Source organism: Dendrobates tinctorius, unplaced genomic scaffold, assembly GCF_039654945.1.
Source record: "Dendrobates tinctorius isolate UK_male_01 unplaced genomic scaffold, ASM3965494v1 ptg000144l, whole genome shotgun sequence".
Classification (NCBI taxonomy): Eukaryota; Metazoa; Chordata; class Amphibia; order Anura; family Dendrobatidae; genus Dendrobates; species Dendrobates tinctorius.
In genome coordinates this window covers 11856206-11882704 of record NW_027361811.1, presented here as the reverse complement: position 1 = coordinate 11882704, position 26499 = coordinate 11856206, and the positions used below count along the sequence as shown (strand labels likewise).

Here is a 26499-nt window from a genome sequence, read left to right as displayed (position 1 = left end):
CTGTAGCCATGGTTCCCAAATTCTGCAATTTCATTCCAAATTTCCATAGTATATTACAACCAGTTTGCATCTAGATACCCCAGAGAAAAAGAAAACCCTCTAATAGATCTACTTTGTAACATGTTAGTATCATATAAACAGCAACCTAAAATTGTGAACAGCAAACACAGTTTATGCACAATTTTCTCTGCAAAACGAAGCTCCATGACAGATGGACACTGAAGCCAACATGCATCGTACTTCAAAGGAAACAGCATTAGGCTGTGTGCACACGCTGCGGATTTTGCTGCGGTTCCGCAGCGGTTTTGGCCGCTGCGGACCCGCAGCAGTTTTTGCTGCGGTGTACAGTACCATGATTCCCTATGGGAATCAAAAACCGCAATGCAGACGGTGCGGAATTTTCCGCGCGGATTATCTGCGGTTTTCAATCCGCAGAAAGAATTGACATGTCAATTCTTTCTGTGGATTCTCCTGCGGTTTGCCATCTCCTCTATTGAGGAGATGAAAAACCGCAGGGCAAAACCGCAGAGCAATCCGCAGGTAAAACCGCAGGTATTTTGACCTGCGGTTTCACCTGCGGATTTTACAAAATCCGTGCGGATGAATCCGCACCTAATCCGCAGCGTGTGCACACAGCCTTACTAATTTTAGGAACACACCCAGTTACCCCACAGTAATATGGCGAGCATTCATCGGGACACCACATAGGAAAAAGCTGCAATTTGTGTGTAGTAACAGGAGAACTATCTTTGTAGGCAGCAAAATTTCCACAGTTCTCCAAGTGTTATATTTAAGACTGGTGAGACACAAAGCAGCAATTCATTCTCTTAATCACAGTGTTTCTTGTATGTGCTGTTTATGTGCCGATAATTGCCGAGATGCTGCCCTTCACCTTAGGGGTGTTCTTCATTCCACTTGTCACTGTTTGTGTTCAGTGTATATTTAGGTCCTTACCATTCAATTTATCATTTACACTCCGGATTTCTATATTATGTGCAGAATGGATTATGTGGCCCCCTTATACACTCAGTAAATATTACCCACAGAATATAAGGTAGCTTTCCTGTGAATAGCCTTCATAATATACATCATTTTATTATTTATATAAGGAACTATACTTGTTTGGATCAGGTCACCACCCAAGAACAAAAATGTATACAGATCCGTTATGTATTGGTAGTAAACGGAGACCACGGGCGGACATATCACCAGTGCAGCCGTTGCAACTGCACGGAAGCCCGAAGGTGGAGGGGGGCCCCTGCAGGTAGGGGCGTACTGCCCATAGTGGCAGAGTATGCAGCCACTATGGGGCCACTGAGTCAAGATTACAGGCAGGAGTGAAAGGAGCCCAATGTCATGCAGCATCGGGCCCCTCTCACTCCTTCACGTAATCACACGACTACCCAGAGTTGGGAAGAGAGCGGCGTGCGGAGTGCAGGAATTCAAAAAGGGGCGTGTCATGCAGGAAGAGACGCTGGCCAATAAACGCTTTCCCCACTAGACTGATGAGAGCGCTCACTGGCTGCCGTCTGTCCTCCTGCATGGGGCGTCCCAATGTTGAATGTTCACCTGTAGTCTGGAGGCCCAGGCCGCACAACACACAAGGGAAGAAAAGTGAAGGAAGAGCAGGACTTACAGTGTGTCTTCTGCTCCCTCCACTGTTCTATTCCCAGCAGCATCTCCTCACAAAGAAGAGGTCGGGGGAGGAGGATCACTGCACAGGACAGCACAGCAATAGAAGAGGGCTGACCTCCTCCAGGGCTCATCTGAGGTCATAAATTAGTGTGTGTGTGTTTGTATATGTATATATGTGTGGGGGTGTGTACAGTATATGTATATATGTGTATGTATGTGTGTGTGCATCTGTTTAGGTATGTGTGTCTGTCTATGTATGTGTATGTATGTACAGTATATGTGTTAGCGTGGCTGGTCTGGAGCTGGAATCTCCAGGAGTGGACCCTCTGTGCCGTGGCACCGAGGGGCCCCGGGCAAGCTGCCAGGTGGAACCGACCCCTATACAGGGACCATTAGGAGCAAGCCCAGGGGGTTCGAGTACCACGGTAGCCGGTACCGAGAGGGGCGGCTCAGGATGGACTGGAGTAGGACTGTGGGACTGAAGTGTAGATGACAGGACAGAGCTGGAACACAGGAGACAGGAGTGGAGTAAGACTGTAGACTGGAACATGGAGGGACTGAAGTGTAGATGACAGGACAGAGCTGGAACACAGGAGACAGGAATGGAGTAAGACAGTAGACGTGGATGGATGGCTGGAGCAGGAACACAGGATTAGAGGAGGACGGAAGGACTGGAGCAGGAAGGAACAGGAACACCAGAGGCAGGACTGGAGTAGGACGGAAGGACTGGAGCAGGATGGAACAGGAACACCGGAGTAGGACGGAAGGACTGGAGCAGGATGGAACAGGAACACCGGAGGCAGGACTGGAGTAGGATGGCAGGACTGGAGAAGGGTGGAACAGGAACACCGGAGGCAGGACTGGAGTAGGACGGCAGGACTGGAGCAGGATGGAACAGGAACACTGGAGGCAGGACTGGAGTAGGACGGCAGGACTGGAGCAGGATGGAACAGGAACACCGGAGGCAGGACTGGAGTTGGATGGCAGGACTGGAGCAGGATAGAACAGGAACACCGGAGGCAGGACTGGAGCAGGATGGAACAGGAATACTGGAGGCAGGACTGCAGTACAGCAGGGGACACGGATAGCCGGACTGCGAGGCTGCTGCAGGGAGCACACGAGAACGGGACTGTGAGACTGCAGAGAGCACACAAAGAAGCGAGGCCCAGTGTGCTAGGAAACACAACGATCAGGCCCCTCCCTCAGGGGGAAGCGGCCTGATATGCCCCTGTCTGGTCTGCCATTGGTCAGGAGGTGCTTCCGGGTCAGGGCATAACCGGAGCACAAGAAGCAGAAGGGAGGCGCGGCCTATGGCGCATTGCATGCAAAGACGCCGTCGGCCACGCGCCTGTCAGAGGTGACCGCCATGGCTGTCAGGCGGCGAGGGCTGCTGCGTGGGAGCGATGGCCGGGTGAGTATGCAGAGACGGCGTGACAGTATGTATGTGTGCACTGTGTGTATGTATATGTGTGTATCTATGTATGTGTACATCTGTGTATGTATATGTGCATCTATGTACCGTATATGTATATGTGTGTATCTAAGTGTGTGTATGCATGTGTCTGTACATCTGTATATGTGTGTATACTAAATAGGTATATAAGTGTGTGTGTATACGGTGTATGTGTGAATGGTATGTATATGTGTGACTGTACGGTATATGTATGTATGGTATATGTATGTATGGTATATGTGTGTGTACGGTAAATGTGTGTATCTGTGTGTGTATGTACGGTATATGTGTGTATGTTTGCACGATATATGTATGTGAATCTGTGTGTATGTAAGGTATATGTGTGTATGTAAGTACGGTATGTATCTCGCCCTAGATGGAGGAGAGTTGTACATGCTCGGCCTCTGCTCTCCATTATCTATAGAGCTGCTGAGCGCTTTGCTCGGCTATTTCCATCAGTTCCATAGACAATGAATAGAGCAGATAAAAGATGATACAGACACCAGACATATAATGTAATATATACATGGTCGGTTGGTTCCCGCAGTTATCACATAACCACAAGGAGGCGCTCTGCACAGTTGCTATCAACTAGAGAGTCAGCCACATCTGCAGTGTTCTATTCACTGACAGCAGACACTAGTTATTTTTAAATATACTGTATATATAAGTAAAAACCTGCACAAGTGGGTATAGGGTGCAAAGTCTCATAGCTACATACCAGTCCTTCCAGATAAATAAAAAAAAGTTGAGGCAACACACCATAAATCAATTATAAGGTGCTGTTTATTGGCCCATGTGGCGAAGTTTTGGTCCATAAGTGAGGACCTTTCTCTAGGCTTAAGAAAAGTCCACATTCATGGACCAAAATGTCACCACATGGACCAATAAGCAACACCTTATAATTGATCTATGGTATGCTGTCTCAACTTTTTTTTAGATTTTAATATATATATATTACACATACAGTATCTCAGTGAAAAAAAAATAAAAATAAATATATATATATATATATATATATATATATATACTGTGTGTGTGTATATATATATATATATATATATATATATTTATATAATTTTAGAGGTGTGGGGAGGCCCAAACAGAGCTTTTGCTATGGGACCCTGTGATTGCTATATACGCCGCTGCTTCCTGGGCAGTTATAATGAGGGCGATCTGGCCTGTTCCTTGGAGCCTGAGGCTCCAGGGGTCCCATTGCCAGATTGCCCTCATCATAAGCAGCGTGCCGCGCAGGGAGGGGGGGCACAGACACATTTCTTGCACAGGGGCCCCAAGTTGTCAGCTTATGTCTGGACGTGGAAAAGTCGCAACAGAGTTCCTATTTGTTAAATGCAGATTTTGCCATGAATTTTGTAGCGTATTTGAAGTCTGTTTCGTGTAAGTCTACTTTGCATGTCTACTATGATTTCACACAAGAATGAAGATTCTGCAAAATTTACAGCATGCTCTGATTTCCGCAAGGATTTTTCGGCAACACAGTTTTTAAACCCCATCCACGAGCAGTGCACTGTAACTCGCTGTGGGTTGCCGGTAAGATATCTCCACTGCAATGCCTGTGCCGTGGTTGGTGGGTCCTTGAACTCATTTGAATTTTGATTATGGTCTGTCTAATGCAAGTAATTATTTCCCAATTTTATTTCAGTTCAGGTACAAGGTATTAAATAGGATTGTCAGGCAGCTAATTCTTAGCAACCAGTCTGTCAGGGGCTTTCTCCTTAATCTCCACATTTATCTGATTTTAAGGAGAATAAAACATTGAAAGCCTACAAACTGTTGAACTGGTTTACATGGCTTTGTTCACATGACCGTAATTTCAGTCCGGTGCTAAACATGGAAAAAAATGATATCTCAAGTACTGCACTAGGACCAATTGGGCTGTTCACATGACGTTTTTTTTAGTATGGATCAAATATACACATGCAAAAAACTGAAGCATGAACTCAAGCCTATAGATATGAAAAAAATCAGATCCCATATGGATCAACTGTATAGCATCAATTTTTAACAGCTACAGTACATTGCCATTCTTATGAAGCACTCATTTGAACATTTTTCTCTAAACCTGGGTATAAATGCATGTGGTGTACTCTCAATGTATCAATAAACTCACCTATCGCCATCTTCTCCAACACCGCTCTGCTCCTCTTCTCAGTGAGGTCACCGCTATTCAGACTCTCCGGCTCACACATTGAGCTCAGAGTGAGCGAGATAGTCTGAAGAGCAGTGACCTCACTGAGAAGAGGAGCAGAACGGCGCTGCATCCTCGAGAAGACAGCGATAGGCGAGTATATTAACACACTGACAGTACACTACATTTATACAGTCACAGATTGAGAGAAGGAAATATTCACGAGAGGGCTTCTTTAACATAGGAAGCTGATGTATAAAAACGAATGCTGACAATATAGATGAAAAATTGGCTGCTTTTTCTGGATGTTAATAGGATGATTTTTTTTTTTTACATAAACTTGTGTAACTGCAGCTTAAGAGAACATTCACATTGCCGTATAACACGGCCGAGTGCTATTTGATGTTTATGAGACAGCACTCGGCTCACTGTTATTCTATGGGGCAGTTCAGATCTCTGATTATTTATTAAAACAATCGCAGCATGCTGTTAGTGGCTCCGATATTCGGATCACAAGCACCCATACAAGTCTACGGGTGTCTCTGCAACATTGGACTGCACTCGGATGACGTCTGAGTGCAGTCTGATGTATGCTCGAAGAGACAATGGAGAAGATGGAGAAATTAAGTTCTCCATCTTCTCCACACCTGTGCTCATGCAAGAAAATCGGATCACACTCAGATGACACTCGGATCAGACTCTGACAGAATTCGATCCACGTGCCAATAGCATAATCGGCCCGATTCTCTTGCATGGGAGAATATACGTGTGAGCGTACAGAAACAATGCACTTGATGGAAGATAGCTGACCATCAGCTAGACACATTGTAGAACTTGTACAACATTTTCTAGCATTGATAGTTTCATCCTTTAGGAAAGCATAGGCATGAAGATAATCGTTATAAAACAAAATACAGTAAACTTGAAGAAGGTCTCCAGGACCTGACACTTACATTTCATTTGCTTGGAAATGGGCTTATTGGGATCGAGCCAGTGCTGAAAAGAGAAAGCAGATGTCAGTGATACAAAGGGAGTGAACAGGCACTATGAAGGCGCAAACCTTGTGGCGCCACAGACATGGCCACATGACATAGAATAATATATAATGATAATATATTAAATAGAACATGTTTCCCAACAATAGTTCCACTTAGAACACTTCGATGACATTTTATACGGGTATTTATATGCAAGTCCTCGGTTTCACTATACGATGAGTGGGAAAAAGAAGAATGAGAGAAATAAAAGATACGGAAATAGAAGCCTATAAATATTTCGCCATAATCTAGGTCTTTGTATTCTTATGCACAGTGTGACTGTCATGCAGAGATTTTAAAGCAATAAACAATCCTCTCTGGAAGTGAATAGCTACTTTCGGTGGTTCTTACTGGTAGCATTTCTGTAACCATTTAAGTGCGTTCTTTAATTATTCTGCATGACTCTGTACATTCGTATAATTGTATGTGCAACAAGACCACTACAGATGATAAACCTCATGGGTTCTTCCTTACACGTATCGCTTTGTGTGCAGCGTTTGCCGAATGCACACAAATGTTTCATGCATAGCATTCATTTTTGGGAGCCAATGTGTGATGCATAGGCATACAGTGTGGCCTTTTGTTATATATTTAAAAGTCTATATAAAAATATTCAGTTATGGCGGAAGAATTAAAAATGTATGTCGACATAACAAGGCCAAGAAAGCAAAAATTCTGCCGGGGTATGTAAACTTTTGAGCCCAACTGTAAGTCTATGAGACTCAAAACAAATCTCTCATAGATTTACATTAAGGGTATGCTCACACTAGTGTGCAACATCCGATCATTCTCTCATGCAAGAGAATCAGATGCTATATGCCATGCCATGGCCTCGGGTCAAACTCTGCAGCGAGTGTGAGACAATTGCCATTTTACTGTGATCCAATATTCTCGCATGCAAGAATCGGATCACAGGTACGGAGAAGATAGAGAACTTAATTTCTCCATCTTCTCAATTCTGTGAGTCGGAGTATATCGGACTGCTCTCAGATGACACCAAAGTGCAGTCCGATGTTTTGGAAGCACCCATAAACTTGTATGGGTGCACACCGTCCGATATACACTGCCAATTGCAGCATGCAACTATTTTTTTCTCATACCGAAAGAAAAAAAACACTTGTCGGCACTACTCCATAGTGTAACTGTAGCGTTGTCATCCTGGTCCGCTCCTTGGCTCTCATCTGTTGCCTCGGGGTCGCCGCCACAGTGCGGTGCCCGGCAGGGTTGCTGGTCTCCTGGGGCTCCTGTCCCGTGCCTGCTCCTGCTTCCTGGACGCTGTGCGCGTCCCACAGGTCTCCTGGCGTGCCACCTAGGGCGCGGGCACTCCAGCGCGCCATTTTCAAAAATAGGTTTCAGCCAATGGCTGATTGTCCCGTACTATTTCAGGCACCTCTGCCCTTAGGGAGGTGCCTGAGCAACAAGTGTTTCGTGTTCTAGTTCTCAGGTTCCTGTACCAGGGTGTTAATGCTCTGCTGCATCTCGCTAATACTGCTTTGTCTCCTCAGTGTGTCCTACGTGTCTTCCCACGCCTTCCTGCACTACGCCAACACCTCCTGCATCTCTCCGTGCCAGCAGCTGCCCGCTACTCGCTTCTGCCGCTCATCTTTTGTCAGGTTCTCCGCTACTTGCAGTACCTGCCTGCCCGCCAGTCCGGTCGAGTCAGCTTCCACATACCCGGGGTCTAACTGGAGGTAGCACCTTGCGTCTCCAGCATTTTCCATTCTGGCCCTGTCTGAGGGGTCTTACTACGGAGGTCTGAGACTCGCTTAGTCACGCCCCCTTCTGAGCCCCCCGAGCAGTGGTCCCGTGGTTCCATAAAAATTTCAATAAATGAATGTGCATTTCACCATCTGTGCCTCCGTTTCCATTCGTTACAACAATGGAGCAAGGGCTATCCAGTGAAACATCAGATAGCACTCGTCTGAGTTATACACTTGCTATTCGCCAGTGTGAGCGAGCCCTAAGAGATAGTGACCGTTATTCACTATCAACTAGCAGGAGCTGTGGTCTCAAGAGAGGGACGGGGTGTCTCCGGTAAGTATTTTACTACACACATGTACATACTTTACTGATATCTATTCGTTGATGAAAGTTCCCGAGTGGTACTTTGAAGAGTAACCATAGTTTTAAATTTAATTTTAGAATTTCATAGATCAGTAGTACATGTGAAAATAAGAAAATTTGTCATATATCTTAGGCCTCTTTCAGACATCCTGATATTTCCGGTACTGCAAAAATCAGTACCTGAGCTATCCTTGGCCGTGTGCAATATCAGTGTGGCATCCGTGTGTCACATCAGTGTGACAAGAACCGATGCCTGGGAAAATCAGTAAAGTTAGCACTGTTCCCAGGTGCAGGGTGCTGAAGCCAGCTTTCATCATTGTCGCCTGGTCTCCCTGCGATCAGCTGAGGATACCATGCTGAGAGCTGGAGTGAGCACCCGTACAGTGGGGTGCGCCGTAAATTTCTTAACCAGTTAAGGTTAACCAACGGCTGGGAGCTGATGTTAATATTCTGAGAAGGGGCCAATAGTCATAAAGGTTCCCAGGCTATTAATATCAACTCACAGCTGTTAGCTTAGCCTTTACTAGTTAATCCAAGACAGCTACCTGCTGATATCAATAGCCTCGGAAGAGGCCATGGATATTGGCCCCCTCCCAGACTAAGAACATCAGCCCTCAGCGGCCCAGAAATGGTGCATCCATAAGATGCTCCAATTCTGGCGCTTAGCCTCGCTCTTACCACTTGCCCTGGTGTGGTGGCAAGTGGGGTAGTATTTGTGGGGTTGTTATCAGCTGTTTTATGGCTGTCGACATCAAGTCCACGGGATAGTAATTGATAGGCGTCTATAAGACACCCCCATTACTAACCCAATAGTCAAATGTAATAAAGACAGAGACAGAAAAAAGCCCTTTAATTGAAATAAACAAACGGAGTCCTTTATTTGAAATAAAAGCTCCCAGACCATCTTTTACCCATTTACTCACCAAAAATAATATAATAAAAGGTATACTCACCTTTCCGCCGATAATCCATTAATAGCCATGTCCCATGATGATCCGGATGTTTTGGTGATGCAACCTCTCACCATGTCAGCCTGAACACACTGAGCAAAGCGTGAGAACGCGGCTGCCTGTGACCGGCGGTGATGTCAAGAAGGTTACCTTTTAAACCTTTATATCAAATCCTAGCACTATCCCTAGCATTGCACCAAGGAAGGCGATACATTTTAGTTACAACATGCATCAGATAGGAGAATCTATGCCTCATATGTATCATTCCTTTATTAACCCCTTAGTGATGGAGCCAAATTTTTTTAAATCTGACCAGTGTCACTTTATGTGGTGATAACTCTGGAACGCTTCAACAAATCCCAGTGATTTTGAGATTATTTTTTCATGACACATTATACTCTATGATAATGGTAAATTTAGGTTGATATGTTTTGTGTTTATTTATAAAAAATATCAGAAATTTGAGAAAAATGTAAAAAAAAATGCAATTTTCAAACTTTGAATGATTATCCCTTTAATCCAGATAGTCATACCACAGCAAAACATTAATAAATAACATTTCCCACATGTCTGCTTTACATCAGCACCATTTGTAAAATGTTATTTTATTTTATTAGCCTTTTAGGAGGTTTAAAAATGTAGCAGTAATTTTTCATTTTTTCAAGGAAATTTACAAAATTTATTTTTTTAAGGGACCTTTCCAAGTTTGAAATGACTTTCAGGGTCATATATATATATTGGAAAAAGCCAAGTGATACTATTTTAAAAACAGCACCCCCTGACATATTGAAAATTGCAGTTAGTTAGTTTATTAATCCTTCAGGTGATTTTCGGGAATTAATGCAAAGTGGCATGTCAGGAATGAAAAACGGTATTTTTACCACCTAAATGGCGCTGACTTCTGAAAAGGTTACAAGAGCCATTAGACTCTAAGGCCGCTATTTGGTCGCGAATTGCCATGGCAAACATTAGGACCACACAGTCATGATCTCAGGGTGCCGATGGGGATAAAGAGGGAGAAGCCACACTCTGTTAACCATTTATATGGTGTAGTCACTATTGACAGCAGCATCTAAGGGGTTAAACAGATTTGGACGGTGAAAACACTGATCATGACTGATGCAGCAAGTTGTCAGCTATAGTGTATGGCCAACAGCTGCTGGATTGTCACCTGTATGGGGATGCTATTCTCTTATATCTCAGGTCAGTTAAAAGACATATTGGCGGTCATTAAGGGGTTAATTATGTCTCATTTTGGCAGGGTCTGCTCAGGTTAAAATGTTTGAACATTGCAGGCAATTTTGCAAAACTCACTCAAAAAAATAAACGGGCAAGAGAAGTGAGTGAGTGACTGTAGAGCAAAAAGTGGCAGAAATTTAGAGTCTGACAATTCCAAATGCACCAGATTTATTGGAAATCATGGATCTCTGAAAAAATTGTGGCACAATTCGCAACCAACTGCCCTCTCAAACTTACTTGCCACACTATTATCCTAATTCAAAATTGTGGACCTATGTGGGAAATCAGGCCATATGATGCATTCCTGGACCGAAAGTGGAAAAGTTATTTTTTACATTTTCTGATAACTGTATTAAATTGCCTTTCTTATTAAGGTGTGTATCTTTAAAGCACCACTCCAGCGTTATTTTTATTGCACCGCTGGAGTGGTGCTTTGAATGTAATTGTCTTGCCCCCTGTGTGATACTCACCTTCCAGCGTTTTCATCTGTCTTTGCTGCTGCTCCCATCAGTTTCTGTCAAAAAGTGACCTGTCAAAAAGTGTTTCATGGAGCGGCGCCAAGGTCACTTTTCAATACAAGTCTATGACAATCTCACTGTGGCCCTGTTCTGGCTCTCATAGCCTTGCATTGAGAGCTTGTGAAGAAGCTTCTGACTTCCGGCCAGTCAGGAGCTACGGTCACAAGATGGTGCCGCAAGATGGGACCGGTGCTGAAAAAAGGTGAAGATGCCGAAGGTCAAGTATATGACCAGGGTTAGAGGACTAACATTCAAAGCACCACTCCAGTGCTGGGGAAAAAAAGCGGTGCTTTCATACCTTTGCAGAATGATTCACATGTTAGCAGAGGATAGTATCCACCAAACACATAATTGAATGTCATCCCACAGTTATCTCTCCATGGGCAAGCGGCACACAACATAAAATCCTCCTTTTCTTCTAGCAGCTGTTATGTTAGGATTACCATGGTTACATAAGCATGCCCCCAATGTGGACTGCTGATTGGAAACCTAAATTGCTTACAAATCTGCCGAAATGCTTTTGTCCATGCTGCTATTGCTACAACTGAAGCTGAACACGCATATTTTAAAGGACCTATTGTCGCAGTGTCAAGCTGTGTACATGTACAGTGTTCAGAGGTTTAACTAGCACTATAGCAGGCATAACATGGTGCCCTGGTGTCAGGGGGTCAGACCACCAGTCAGCACGCAAAGAGCGGAGTGTGCACAAGCATTATTTACTGTACTCTGCACCTAGCACAAACTCTTCATATTACTGAGCGTCTTCAAAGTTAGCCTCAGTTTCTTTTAGTGACAGGTAAGGGCAGAGAAGGAGGGCGAAGGCTCCTAGCATTGCTGCGCTAAGTGGGGGAAGATGCTGTGTGCTTGGAGGGGGCGCAGCGCAGAGACAGGGATGATGCTCTATGTTGGGGAGGCTAGGTGGAGAAGGGGGTAATGTTCCATGTAGGAGGGGCTGAGCAGGGAAGTGGATGATGATGGGGGGCTGTGCGGAGAACGGGATGATGCTGGGGGACGCTGTGCGGAGAACGGGATGATGCTGGGGGACGCTGTGCGGAGAATAGGATGATGCTGGGCGAGGGAGCTGTGTGGACAAGGGGATGATGCTGAGGGCTGTGCAAAGAAGGGGATGATGCTGTGGGGGCTGTGCGGAGAAGGGGATCCTGGGGGCTATGTGGAGACTAGGATGGTGGTGTGTGCTGGGGGGGATATGCTGTGAAGGGGATGACTATGCGTGCTGGGAGGAGGTGTAGAGAAAGGGATGATGAGCGTGGGTTGTGCAGTGAAGGGGGTGATGCTGCACGCTGGGGGACTGTGCAGAGAAAGAGATGCTGCTGCATGCTGGGGGAGCGGTGCGGAGAAGGGGTGATGTGTGCTGGGGGGGGCTGTACGGAGAAGGGGATGATGCTGGGTGGGCTGAGCAAAGGGGAAGATGCATGCTGAGGGACTGTGGAAAATGGGATGATGCATGCTGAGGGACTGTGGAAAATGGGATGATGCATGCTGGGAGCTGCATGAAGAAGGGAGTAGTGCTGCGTGGAGCTGCATTCTAGGGGCTCCACAGTAAGGGGAGTGATGTCACTCATGTGGTGCTGTATGCTGGGGATCTGTGCAGTGAAGTGTGGTAATGTCACTCACATGGGGTTGCATGCTGGGAGGCTGTGAGTGGAAGGGGGCGATGTGAGTCATGTGGTGCTGCAGGCTAGAGGTCTGCGCGGTGAAGGGGGATAATATCACTCGCGTGGGGCTGCATGCGGGGTGGCAAATGGGGTGATATGACTTATGTGTTATTTGCTTTCATCGTCACTTATCAACATGGCTTAATTCTACGTAGTGATTTGTGATGTTCATTGTTCTACATTTGTACAGGTGCATCTCACAAAATTAGAATATCATCAAAAAGTTAATTTATTTCAGTTCTTCAAAACAAAAAGTGAAACTCACATACTATATAGAGTAATTACAAACAGAGTATTAGGGCTGGCAGAACACACCAAATTATAAAATAATAGTAGGTGCATTCGCAGCCCTGCAGGGTCCACCGTGCAGAGGTGGTACACTCCTGCTAGGTAATGGCGGGAGTATAAAGCGGTGTGGAAAGGTCACATGTGAGTTAATGTCACTCAGTGTGAACAGAAGCGAACTCTGTTAACTCACAGAGCCGCACTACCGCAGAACACAAATGCCCGTGCCTGTTTAGCTCACAGAGCCCGGCCAGGGAGCGCACAGAAAGTGGTCACAGAACTCTGCCCCAAGGACACGGGGTCAGAGTCCCTCTAGACCTTCTGAGCGCGCGGCGTCGCACCTGCGGACGCCGCTATAGACGCTGACTACGGAGTGTAGAGCACGTGCACTGAGGCATGCCAAGTCACTGATGGAGACTGATGCCTGTCTCAGACTCTGTACTACCTACAAACCAGACAGGCCTAAATGCATCTGCACTAATACAGCGTGCAACGGACCCAAGTCAAATGGCAGCTGCACAGGTGCAACAATACCAAATGAAACAGCCAGCCTACAATCAGGGATTGGCCCTGTGGTACACCAGTGCAGAAGAAATAATCCACAGTCACAAGGCCTTAATATCAACCAATACCTTACATATATTGCTATGTTTGTTGTGCACTTTTTATATTTCTTTCAGGGTGCAGTTGGGCCCAAATGGTTCTGCAAACTTGTGGCCTCTGTTCACACGGGATGCATTCTAGTTAGCACTTGGCAGCCCCCCTATATGGTGTTACTAAGAGGTTGTGAACCAGAAGCCCTGCATTCCCTGTGTGAACACTGCCACATGCGGATTATTTCTTCTGCACTGGTGTACCACACGGCCAATCCCTGATTGTAGGCTGGCTGTTTCATTTGGTATTATTGCACCTGTGCAGCTGCCATTTTACCTGGGTCCGCTGCACCCTGTATTAGTGCAGATGCATTTAGGCCTGTCTGGTTTGTATCTGAATTTTTTGGAGGATTTTTTCCTCTTTTTGAGGTTTTCATGTTAGAGTAGGACTGGCGAGTGTAAGGAACTTTGACGCAGTTTGCCAGCTTCCGTATTAAGGCCTTAATATCAACCAATTCCTTACATATATTAATATGTTTGTTGTGCACTTTTTATATTTCTTTCAGGGTGCAGTTGGGCCCAAATGGTTCTGCAAACTTGTGGCCTCTGTTCACACGGGATGCATTATAGTTGGCACTGGGCAGCCCCCCTATATGGTGTTACTAAGAGGTTGTGAACCAGAAGCCCTGCATTCCCTGTGTGAACACTGCCACATGCGGATTATTTCTTCTGCACTGGTGTACCACACGGCCAATCCCTGATTGTAGGCTTGCTGTTTCATTTGGTATTTATGCACCTGTGCAGCTGCCATTTTACTTGGGTCCGCTGCACCCTGTATTAGTGCAGATGCATTTAGGCCTGTCTCGTTTTTATCTGAATTTTTTGAAGGATTTTTTCCTCTTTTTGAGGTTTTCATGTTAGAGCAGGACTGGCAAGAGTAAGGAACTTTGACGCAGTTTGCCAGCTTCTGTATTAAGGCCTTAATATCAACCAATACCTTACATATATTGATATGTTTTTTGTGCACGTTTTATATTTCTTTCAGGGTGCAGTTGGGCCCAAATAGTTCTGCAAACGTGTGGCCTCTGTTCACACAGGATGCATTCTAGTTGGCACTGGGCAGCCCCCCCTATATGGTGTTACTAAGAGGTTGTGAACCAGAAACCCTGCATTCCCTGTGTGAACACTGCCACATGCGAATTATTTCTTCTGCACTGGTGTACCACACGGCCAATCCCTGATTGTAGGCTGGCTGTTTCATTTGGTATTTATGCACCTGTGCAGCTGCCATTTTACTTGGGTCCGCTGCACCCTGTATTAGTGCAGATGCATTTAGGCCTGTCTGGTTTGTATCTGAATTTTTTGGAGGATTTTTTCCTCTTTTTGAGTTTTTCTGTCCTACCTACACCTAAGACTGGGCGCTTAACAGGCTAGGCTGCACAACACATGCGTACCAAGGGTAGGGGTTTCTTAATGAGTCATTCACCAGAGATATTCATAGATGCATACAACACTCACTCCTCATAGTCTGATAATGCAGTCTATACTAGCGCATGGCCGAGCGGCCATGCAAACCTTTCATAGCCGTGTGCTTCCGGGACCTTCCTGGCCTTTCGGATGGACCAATCCAAGCTGGAGAAGGACCTGAGCACGTGACCTTCGGTCTCCAATGGGAGATCACTCCATGGGCATGCTCAGTGGACCGAAAGGAGGACTTAGCCCCTGGAGAAACTCGCTGCTGGCCAGCCTGTGTTGCTATATGTGGACCAGAGGTGGCAGCAGCCAGCAAGCCCACAGTGCTTGTCTGAGCAGAGCGCTGGGAACGATGAGTCTGCTGAGCAGGCTCCTCTGTGGCCGAAGGAGAATGGGAGACCGCCAAGTGCAAGGCTCTGGATTCCTGATGTGCAGTGGCAGGAACCTGATGCCTAACATTACACCCCTTCCCCTCTGAGCCTCAGCTACGCTCAAATTCCACGATAAGGAGCGGAGCGTGGATGTTCTCCACTGGCTCCCAGGTCCGAGCCTCTGGACCATGACCCTTCCAGTCCACCAAATTAAACTTTTTTACCATGCACCACCCTGCGTCCCACAATGGCATTGATAATCAAACTCGTCCGAAGACAGGTCTGATGTCCCGGCAGATGACTCGGAGGACCGGGACACATGAACAGGTTTAAGGAGGGACACGTTGAAGTCGTCAGAGATAGCCAAGTGTGGTGGAAGAGCCAGGTGATAGACCACAGAGCTGATCCGCTCAAGGACTTTGAAGGGACCAATGTAGCGAGGAGCAAACTTAGTGGACTCGACTCGCAGCCTGATGTTATGAGCGGAGAGTCACACTGAGGCCGAGTTCACACGTGGCGTTTTTTTCGCGTTTCCGCGGCGGTTTTAACCGCGCGATTTTGCCGCGAAAATGCAAAGAATAAGCATCCCATGCATTCCTATGGAATTCCGCAATGCTGTGCTAATGCTGCGGTTTTTACCACGGCGGAATCGCTTCGCGGTAAAAACCGCAGCATGCTCATTAATTTCGCGGAATCGCGGCGATCCCGCACCCATAGGAATGCATTGTTCTGCTTACATTCCGCATGTGGCTGTGCACACCATGCGAAAAGTAAGCAGAACATTTGCGGATGGTACCCACGGCCCGGAGGAGAGGAGACTGTCCTTCGGGCTTTGGGTACCATATCCCTGTAAAAAATAGAATTTAACATAAAAAATAATGTTATTCTCACCTTCCGACGTCCCGCGCAGCCTTCCCGCCTCTCTCCACGCTCCCGGTCCCAGTAATCCTTTGCGAGTGATGACGTCCGTTCTCGCGAAGTCTCGCGGTCATTCGCGCGACGTCATCGCGAATGACCGCGAGACGTCGTGATCCCGCGAGAACGGACGTCATCGCGGTAATTCGCGCAAAGGACTACTGGGACCGGGAGTGTGGAGAGAGGAGGGAAGGCAGCGCGGGACGTCGGAAGGTGAGAATAACAATATTATTTTTTTTTATTATTTTTTACATGCTATCTTTTACTATTGATGCCGCATAGGCGGCCTCAATAGTAAAAAGTTGGTCACACTCGTCAAACACTATGTTTGACGAGTGTGACCAACCTGTCAATCAGTTCTCCAAGCGATGTTCCAGATCGCTTGGAAAACGCTAGCAATTCTGCAAGCTAATTACGCTTGCAAAATGCTAGTTTTTCAGCGGGAATTTAAAATGAGATTTTCCCGTGGATTTGGAATTCCGGAATTCTCGCAGTAATTTCCGCGAGAGTTCCGGTACGTGTGAACTTAGCCTGAGTCGCCAGGGGAGAAGGTTGGAGCAGGACGCCGATGTGCGTCCGCGGAGGACTCATATTCTCCTTAGAGGCCCGAAAGGCATCCTGGGGGCGATTCCAAATATCACGTGCCTCCACCGCCCAGTCTGCCACCCTAGGGTCGATGGATGACACGGGCATGGGCACAGGGACACGAGGATGTTGGCCGTAGTTAAGGAAGAATGGCGTCTGGCCGGTGGAATCGGCCACCGTGTTGTTCAAGGCGAACTCAGCCCACGGCAACAAAGATGCCCAGTCATCCTGCCTGGCCGAGACGAAATGTCGGAGATATGTGACCAGGGTCTGGTTGGCCCTCTCTACCAACCCGTTCGTCTCGGGATGATAGGTCGAGAGATTCAGTTCAATATTGAGCAAGCGACAGAGCTCTCTCAAGAAGCGAGATGCAAACTGGGGACCCCGGTCACTGACAATCTTGTCAGGCATGCCGTGTAAGCGGAAAACATGTTTGATGAACAGCACTGCTAAACCGCGTGCGGAAGGTAGCCGAGAGAGAGGCACCAAGGACACCATTTTAGAAAAATGGTCGGTGATGACCCAAATAACGGTGCTGCCACTGGACTTGGGTAGACCCACTACAAAGTCCATGCCAACCATCTCCCAGGGCCTGTCTGCCAAGGGTTAAAGTAACCCAGCAGGTCGTTGCCGAGAAGGCTTATTCTTGGCGCAGGAGACGCACGCCTGAATGTAGTTTTTGACGTCACGAGCGATATGCGGCCACCAGTACGTCCTTGCCAGAAGCTCAACTGTCCGCTTATTACCAAAGTGTCCACCCACCCTGGACGCGTGAGCCAATGAGAGGACCTCCGGACGCAAACTGGCAGGGACAAAAGTCTTGCCCAGGGGTACAGACTCGAGGGCGACCGGAGCCACTGTCCTCAGACTCTCAGATGGTACGATCAACCAAGGCTCCTCCTCCTCCGCTGATACCACGGAGAGAGAGAGCGCATCGGCTCGGACATTCTTCTCACCGGAAAGGAAATGTAGGGTGAAGTGGAACCGGGAGAAAAAGAGAGACCATCGGGCTTGGCGAGAATTTAACCGCTGGGCGGTTTGGAGATAGACCAAATTTTTGTGGTCAGTGTAAACTTGGAAGGGATAGCGAGCCCCCTCCAGAAGGTGTCTCCATTCAGAAAAGGCCAACTTCATGGCTAGCGATTCCCTGTCCCCAATGGAATAGTTCCTCTCCGCCGGCGAGAAGGTATTGGAAAATAAGAAGCAAGGATGCTTCCGACGGCATCCTTTTGGAACAGGACTGCTCTAGCACCAACGGATGAGGCATCCACCTCTAAAATAAATGGCTTATCCACATTGGGGCTATGTAAAATGGGAGCACTAGCGAAGTGAGACTTGATGGAGAGGAAGGCCTTAGATACCTCCTCTGACCACAATTTAGGATTCGCTCCCTTCTTGGTGAGGGCAACCAAGGGAGCTACCAAAGTCGAGAAATGCGGAATGAATTGGCGGTAATAGTTAATAAATCCCATAAAGCGCTCCACCGCTTTGAGGGAGTGAGGCTCCTGCCAATCCATTACCACCTGCAGTTTGGCAGGATCCATGGCCAACCCCTGGGCCGAGATGATATAGCCCAGGAAAGGCAAGGACTCCTGCTCAAACAAGCACTTCTCCAACTTGGCATATAGGGCGTTTGCCCGTAGGAGATCGAAGACTTTGCAAACCTCTCTCCGGTGGGACTCCAAATCTGAAGAGAAGATGAGAATATCATCCAGATAGACTACCACCGAAGAGGAAAGCATATCTCGGAAAATGTCATTTACGATCTTGAAAGACGGTCGGGGCATTACAGAGGCCAAAGGGCATTACCAGATACTCATAATGGCCATCCCTGGTATTAAAAGCCGTCTTCCACTCGTCTCCCTCACGTATGCGTATCAGGTTGTAAGCTCCCCGCAGATCGAGTTTGGTAAATACTCTTTCTCCCCGCAATTTATCAAACAGCTCCAATATCAGGGGCAGAGGGTACTTATTCTTAACGGTGATGGCGTTAAGACCCCTGTAATCGATGCAAGGCCGCAATTCACCGCTCTTCTTCTGAACGGAGAAGAATGCCGCCCCTGCTGGTGACACCGACTTCATAATAAATCCCCTGGCCAGATTCTCCTTGATGTACTGTGACAAGGCCTCCGTCTCCGGGAGAGACAGGGGATACACATTACCCTGGGGAGGCTCTGCACCAGGCAAGAGATCTATAGAACAGTCGTAGGGCCGGTGCGGCGGGAGAGTCTCTGCCGCTCTCTTGGAGAACACATCTGCGTACTGCTAATAGTGTTTAGGGAGCGAAGAGAGATCTCCGGGAGCCGCAGTGGAGGCCACCTGAACGCACTCACTCAGACATCTACCCTCACAGGACTTACTCCAACTAAGAATTCTCCCCGAGGACCACTCAATATGGGGAGAGTGACAACGCAACCAGGGAACTTCTAAGAGAACCTGATCGATACCCTCAGGCATTATAAGGAGGGACACCGTGATGAGACGGAGACAGTGAGAGTCTTAGTGGAGCAGTCTGATGGGTAATCTGCGAGGGTAATGTCGAGCCGTTCACCACTCTGATGGTGACAGGCTGAGGTAGCCTAACCAAGGGGATCGCGTGCTGAAAAGCGAAGGCTGAGGACATAAAATTACCTTCCACTCCAGAATGTATGCAAACCTCCACCGCCAGAGTGGAGGAGCCGAACTCTAGCACCCCCTTGAAGGTTAACTTGGATGAAAATGGTGTGTTGTCTCGTAACCCCCCTGCTATTGCCATTCGATGCGGGATTTTCTCCGAGCGTTGTGGACACCTATTGGCAAAGTGACCAGACTGTCGGCAGTGAGCTATGGGGGTTCGAGCAGGGCGGAACTTAGAGCCCGTGTGAGGTACCTCCATAACCACCGATGACTCGGACACTCGATCGGGTGGCTCCAGAGGTTTAGAGACAGTTGGAGCCAACTTAAACCTCTGTCTGGACTGGGAGCGCTCCAACCCTCGCTCTAAGAAGCGGAGATTAATACGGGTGGAGATGGTAATAAGCTCCTCCAGAGTGCCGGGAAGCTCCCAAGTGGCCAGAGCATCCTTAACATGGTCAACCAAACCCCTCCAAAAGATTGGTATTAGGGTCTTATTTGACCATTCCAACTCAGAAGCCAGTGTCCGAAAACGAATGGCATACTGGTTGACCGGGGACGAACCCTGTGTCAGAGCCAACAGCTGGAGCGCGGTATCGTGTGTGACCCGTGGTCCCAGAAAGACCTGCTTCAGAGAGCCTAGGAACCGTGAGGCTCCCTGAACCGCGGGGTCACCATGCTCCCACAGTGGGACGGCCCACTCCAGAGCCCTGCCAGCCAGAAGGGAAACGATGAATCCGACCTTAGCCCGCTCAGAGGGGAATCGCGCGGCTAGCAGCTCTAACTGAATAGCACACTGGCTCACGAATCCCCTACAGGAGGCACTATCACAAGAGAACTTCTCGGGCAGCGGGAGGTGGGATAACATTGGTGCAGGGATGGAAGTGGGAACACAGGAGACAGCCTCCGCGGCTGCCTGAGCAGCGGCCGCAGTAACATTCGCAGCTGAAGTTGAACGCTCGAGAGCCGCCAACCTGCCCCCCAGCTGCCAAATGTGCTGCAGTAGTTGCTGTTTATCCGCCATTACTAGCAAGACCCTGGCGCTAGTATAATGTTAGGGCTGGCAGAACGCACCAAATTATAAAATTATAGTAGTGCGTTCGGTAAGCGAAACCTGCGACTCCGACTCCTCAATTTCCCTTCCACCGACTCCGACTCCAACATATATTGCTTATATTTAAGTGAAAAATGTATTGTAGTACAATGTGAACATCAGACATTGAATCATTTTTATGATAAAATAATCAAGACATTTAGATAGAACATAATATATATTTATTGGAATACAACTGTAGAACACAAAAAACTGTAATAAATTGTAAATATGTAATACACTATGTAATATCGATATTATATATATATATATATATATATATATATATATATATATATATATATATACATAACACTATGTAATAAACTATGTAAGTGGCAAAAAACAGTTTTCAACAAAAACATACTAAATAACATTTGTGCAGTCTATGAATTTGTTCTAAGAAATAGAATTGCCTCCATCAGATCCTCCTTCATAGATGACCTAAAATCTGACATAATAATTTTAAGGCCAGAGAACAACCTCTCTACACTAACTTGGGTTGGAGGCAAAGCCGTAACCACATGGGCAACATCTCTAACAATTTCCAAGTATAAAGGAATTGCCTCATGCACAGTCAGTTTTGATGAACGGTTGAATTTTTCTTTTTCTTTGAGAGCAAGTGAAACATTTTGCTGAAATATGGTCAATCTGCTTGCTATAGGAGACGGCGTGAAATCTTTTTCCTTGCAGCAACGCTTTGCCTGCTCCATATCCTCCAAATACTTGTCAAAAGTCAAACTCCTCATCTGATGAGGATGAAGATATGGCAGCAGTAGCACTGTCATGACCCAAGTCCTCTTGCACCTGGAAGTCATCCTGTAGGCCACTCATCCTAACCGCTACCTCAGTCAGAGCTTCTTTTCCTTTAGTAAGCTGTTGATCATCAAGCAATATACGATGACTTGGGTCCACATAAACAGCTGCCAGAAAAACTTTATTTTCCAATAGCTGTGTCTCTCTCCATTTCATTGAAGCAGAAATGCCATCTGCGATTAAATCTCCTCTTTGGGACAGGCAAAATAGCAAGTTCTTCCACTCCCTTATGAAAATGCCAGGAGTTAAATCCTCAGCCTGTAATTTTTTAGTCACGGTAAATAGGTGATTAAGCAATTCCTTCAATTCAGCCACCTGTGTCCATTGACCTTCACTTAGGGTTACCTGAGGGTTCGCCATATCTTTAAGAAACGGTTTTAGCCAGGATCAAAACTAGGGGGGGGGGCCGAACCTCATACTGTTCCGCAGAATCTCATACTGCACACCTCAGCTGCTGCAGAACCTTATACTGCACACCCCTACACTTGAAAATAAAGCCTGCACCTTAAGATGTGGTGAATGCAGTCTATTTATTCCAAATATCAATTGATGTTGATGTGTTACTGAAGACGAGCAATGCCTGTCCTGGGCGTCCTATTGGGCAGCTATGAGGTGTACCTGACTGGTGCTGAAAAAAAGAGTGTTAGGCCGGGGTCGCACTGGCGAGGAATACGGCCGAGTGAGAGGCGCTAAAAGCACGCATCAGACACGGACCAATGATTCTCTATGGGGTACCTCGCACCAGCCGTATATTTCTCATCCATATTCTACGGTCCGTGCCAATCGCAGCATGCGATGCAAGTCTATGGGTGCGCAAAAAATACGGATTACACACGGACCACACATGTGCGTTATGATTGAGTCACCGTAGGAGGCAGACACAAAAATAGAAGCTACGTCCAGAAAACCAGAGAAGTTGGCAACTATCAGATTGCAGACCCCTGAACCTATCAACACAACTAGCAGTAGCCGTGGGGGGTTCCTACGGTGCCCTAGACCCCTCGATCACAGCCGGAGAGCTAAATAGCCTAAAGACAGAAAAGGAAATCTAAACTGCCCCAGAGCAGACCCCAAAGTAAAAGACAGCCCCCAACATATAATGACGGTGAAGCAAGATTAAAAAACACTCACACAGATAGAAAGATAGGCTGAGCAAACGATGAGGACCAAGCTAACTAAACAAAACAGGAAAGGAAGGTTGCTGTCTGCAATCTGCCAAAACCCTATCAAAAACATAAGCCAACAAGCTGATATGGAAAAAGACCCTGAAGCAGCTAGGCTTCAAAAACTAAATCAGCACTCAGGTATTTTCAGAAGACAGAGCTAAAGAAATTCAGCTCACCCCAGCAGGGAATGGCAGAAATCCAGAAAAACAAAGCAAAACAAAGTCAAAGCACAAATGCAAAAAGCCGAGCAGAAAACTTAGCTTTAGAAGAGCAGGAATTCAGACTGGTCTCCAAGGATCCCACAGAGAAATCACCCGCCGGGCAGAAGGGCGTCGGCGGCCTTATATCCAGTCAGTAACTCCACTCAACCAGTCATCATCATTAGGCTCAGGTGTTTGATAATCAGGCTCACTACCTTTCTTTACCAGAAGAGGGAGTTCATCGGGCCTCAGTAGTGAAGGGGAAAATGAACTCACAACACATGTGACTTGCGAGAAATACGCACCAGGTGTCTTTTAGCAAAGCCGGCAATTCAGTGCACGATACAGTAAACTCATACTGACAGGTTTAATAAAGAAACGAAAGAATAGATATATACACATAGAATGCATATATATATATATATATATATATATATATTTATATATATATGTGTATTCTATGTGTATATATCTATTCTTTCGTTTCTGTTAGAAACCCTGTCATTGGGCTCCATTATATGTCCATTTTGCAAGCCTGCGAGAAAATCTCGCCATACGGATTACATACGGATGCTTACATGCGCAAAATACGCGACCACACCTTGATTACGGATGACATACGGAGCACTATTTAGGGGTCATTCATCCGTATTACGCATGTAAAATACTGACCGTATTTTGCGTCGGTTAGTGTGACCCCGGCCTTAGGCTTCTTTCACACATCCGGCTTTGTGTCTCCGGCGCCATGCGTCGAAAAGCCGTAGGGGCAGATCCGGGATGTGCCGGAGACACCGGATGCCTGTGTGGCCGGATACGGTGGCACCCATATTTAAAAGAGCAGCTCGAGACTCAGAGTCTCCGCGCATGCGCTCTGAGAAAGACCGGTCCGGCGCTGTGAAAAAACGTTGCAGCGAACGTTTTTTGCAGACGCCGGACGGCTACTTTTTGCCGTATCCGGCAAAAACCGGATGCGCCACATACCCATCTGGCACGGTGCGGCGACAATACAACTCTATGGGACAAAACGGGATCCGGTTGTTCCAAATTTCGCTGGATTCAAAAAGCCGGATGTGTGAAAGCAGCCTTAGACTGTGTGCTACCCGGCTTTCATTCTTTTTGGTACAGATAAGATATGGATAGACAGATATGGATAAATGGATAGATAGAGCAGATTTCTAATCTGCTTTTGCTATTGAAGACATTATCTATGAGCTCAAAAACCTTTCAGGTGATGCGGTTTTTTAAAAAGCTGATCTGCTTTTGCAGCTGAAAAACGTATCCTCAAACAACGCAGCAAAAACGCTGTGTGTGAATGTAGCCTTAGATCAGGAATAGAACAGCCATTTATAGGACATTTCATAACTTTCCCAAATTCCTATGAAAAAATATTCAGCACATTCTGCATTGAACTACTGTACCCAATTTATGATATATTTTAGGAGTCGGACCATTTTATACCGACTCCACCAAAATGAGCTCCGACGCCACAGCCCTGCAGGGTCCACCGTGCAGAGGTGGTACACTGCCGCTAGGTAATGGTGGGAGTATAAAGCGGTGTGGAAAGGTCACACGTGGGTTAACGTCACCCAGTGTGAACAGAAGCGAACTCTGTTAACTCACAGAGCCGCACTACCGCTGAACATAAATGCCGGAGCCTTTTTAGCTCACAGAGCCCGGCCAAGGAATGCACAGAAAGCGGTCACAGAACTCTGCCCCAAGGACATGGGGTCAGAGTCCCTCTAGACGTTCTGAGCGGGTGGCGTCGCAACTGCGGACACCGCTATAGATGCTGACTACGGAGTGTAGAGCACGTGCTCTTAGGCGTGCCGAGCTACTGGTGGAGACTGATGCCTGTCACAGACTCTGTCCTATCTACACCTAGGCCTGGGCGCTTAGCAGGCTAGGCTGCACAACTCATGGGTACCAAGGGTAGGGGTTTCTTAATGAGTCATTCACCAGAGATACTCATACATGCATACAACACTCACTCTGATAATGCAGTCTATACTAGCACTTGGCCGAGCGAACCTTTTATAGCCGCGTGCTTCCGGGACCTTCCTGGCCTTTCGGATGGACCAATCCGAGCTGGAGAAGGACCTGAGCACTTGACCTTCGGTCTCCAATGGGAGATCACTCCACGGGCATGCTCAGTGGACCGAAAGGAGGACTTAGCCCCTGGAGAGACTCACTGCTGGCTAGCCTGTGTTGCTATATGTGGACCAGAGGTGGCAGCAGCCAGCAAGCCCACAGTGCTGGTCTGAGCAGAGCGCTGGGAACAATGAGTCTGCTGAGCAGTCTCCTCTGCAGCCGAAGGAGAATGGGAGACTGCTGAGTGCAAGGCGTCTGGATTCCTGATGTGCAGTGGCAGGAACCCGACGCCTAACACAGAGTGATCTATTTCAAGTGTTTATTTCTGTTGATGATTATGGCTTACAGCCAATGAAAACCCAAAAGTCATTATCTCAGTAAATTAGAATAATTAGCAAAAACACCTGCAAATGCTTCCTAAGTATTTAAAAAGGTCCCCTAGTCTGTTTCAGTAAGCTCCACAATCAAAGGGGACTGCTGACTTGACAGATGTCCAGAAGGCAGTCATTGAAACACTCCACAAGGAGGGTAAGCCACAAAAGGTCATTGCTAAAGAAGCTGGCTGTTCACAGAGTGCTGTCTCCAAGCATATTAATGGAAATTTGAGTGGAAGGTAGATGCTACACTACAGCATAGTGGATGGGATTTCAAGAAATTTCATGTCCACTATGCGTCCACAGACACCTGCATAGACAGACAGTCTCCGCAAGATAAATTTTACCATTAGAATGTATTGGATGCGGTGAATCTGCATGATTCAGTGAACACTTGCGGAATCACCTGCGTTCACAGACGTCAGCACTTTGGACGCAGCGAACATGCGCTTCGTCCAAAGTGCTGCTAGTGCCGGATCGAGTGCACCTGGCCTTATTCTCACATCAGTATTTTTGATCAGTATTTCATCAGTTTTATTATACCAAAACAAAACCAGGAGTGTCTCCAATACACAGAAAAGGCGTCAGTCTTTCAATTATAGTGTTTCCCGGTAAGTTCCATTCCTGGCTTTGGCACACAAACACTGATGCAAAATACTACCATGTGAATGAGCTTTCAGGCAGTGTGCCCAAGATCTGGATACAGTCAGTGTTTTGGATGCAGTGTATTTTCGCCGAGTCCAAAATACCGTGTTCTAATCACGCAGGATTTACCGCATCTAATCACTGGCTATGGCTGAGATTACTAGCGTCTCCGCTGCAGATAATTGACGTGCTGCTTTCTCGTAAACCCGCGCCGCACTATGCTTCTAATACAGAACGTAGTGTTTTTGGATGCAGCGCAGGTGAGCTACGTCCAAAACACTGCTCATCCTGATCGTGGGCACGTAGCCTGAGATGTAACAGATTGAAGCTAGAGGAAGGTGGGATTTTGACTAGGAGTGATAAGTGCTGGCTTATAGGCCACTACAATGCATGATGGAACTTGTAGGAATAGAACACAGGAAGGAAGAACAAAAGAAGTTATCGATTAACCCTATCAGAGCTGCAGCCAGAACTAAGGCAGTGCTGCTAGAGCATGATAAAATGCTCCCCACCATCTCGGATTCAGCAAGACAATCCCGGATTTGAGGGCTCAATCACGCC

General features: G+C 46.9%; 1 protein-coding gene across 2 annotated transcripts in view; it reads right to left on the bottom strand.

The window, feature by feature from the left end:
- FRMD3 (FERM domain containing 3) overlaps positions 1-26499 on the bottom strand; it is a 245599-nt gene that overhangs the window by 101725 nt on the left and 117375 nt on the right. For both annotated transcript variants that reach the window (XM_073546031.1, XM_073546029.1), the window contains exon 3: positions 6191-6233. In XM_073546031.1, the coding sequence (XP_073402132.1) occupies positions 6191-6233 (43 nt within the window). The remainder of the gene's footprint in view (positions 1-6190; positions 6234-26499) is intronic.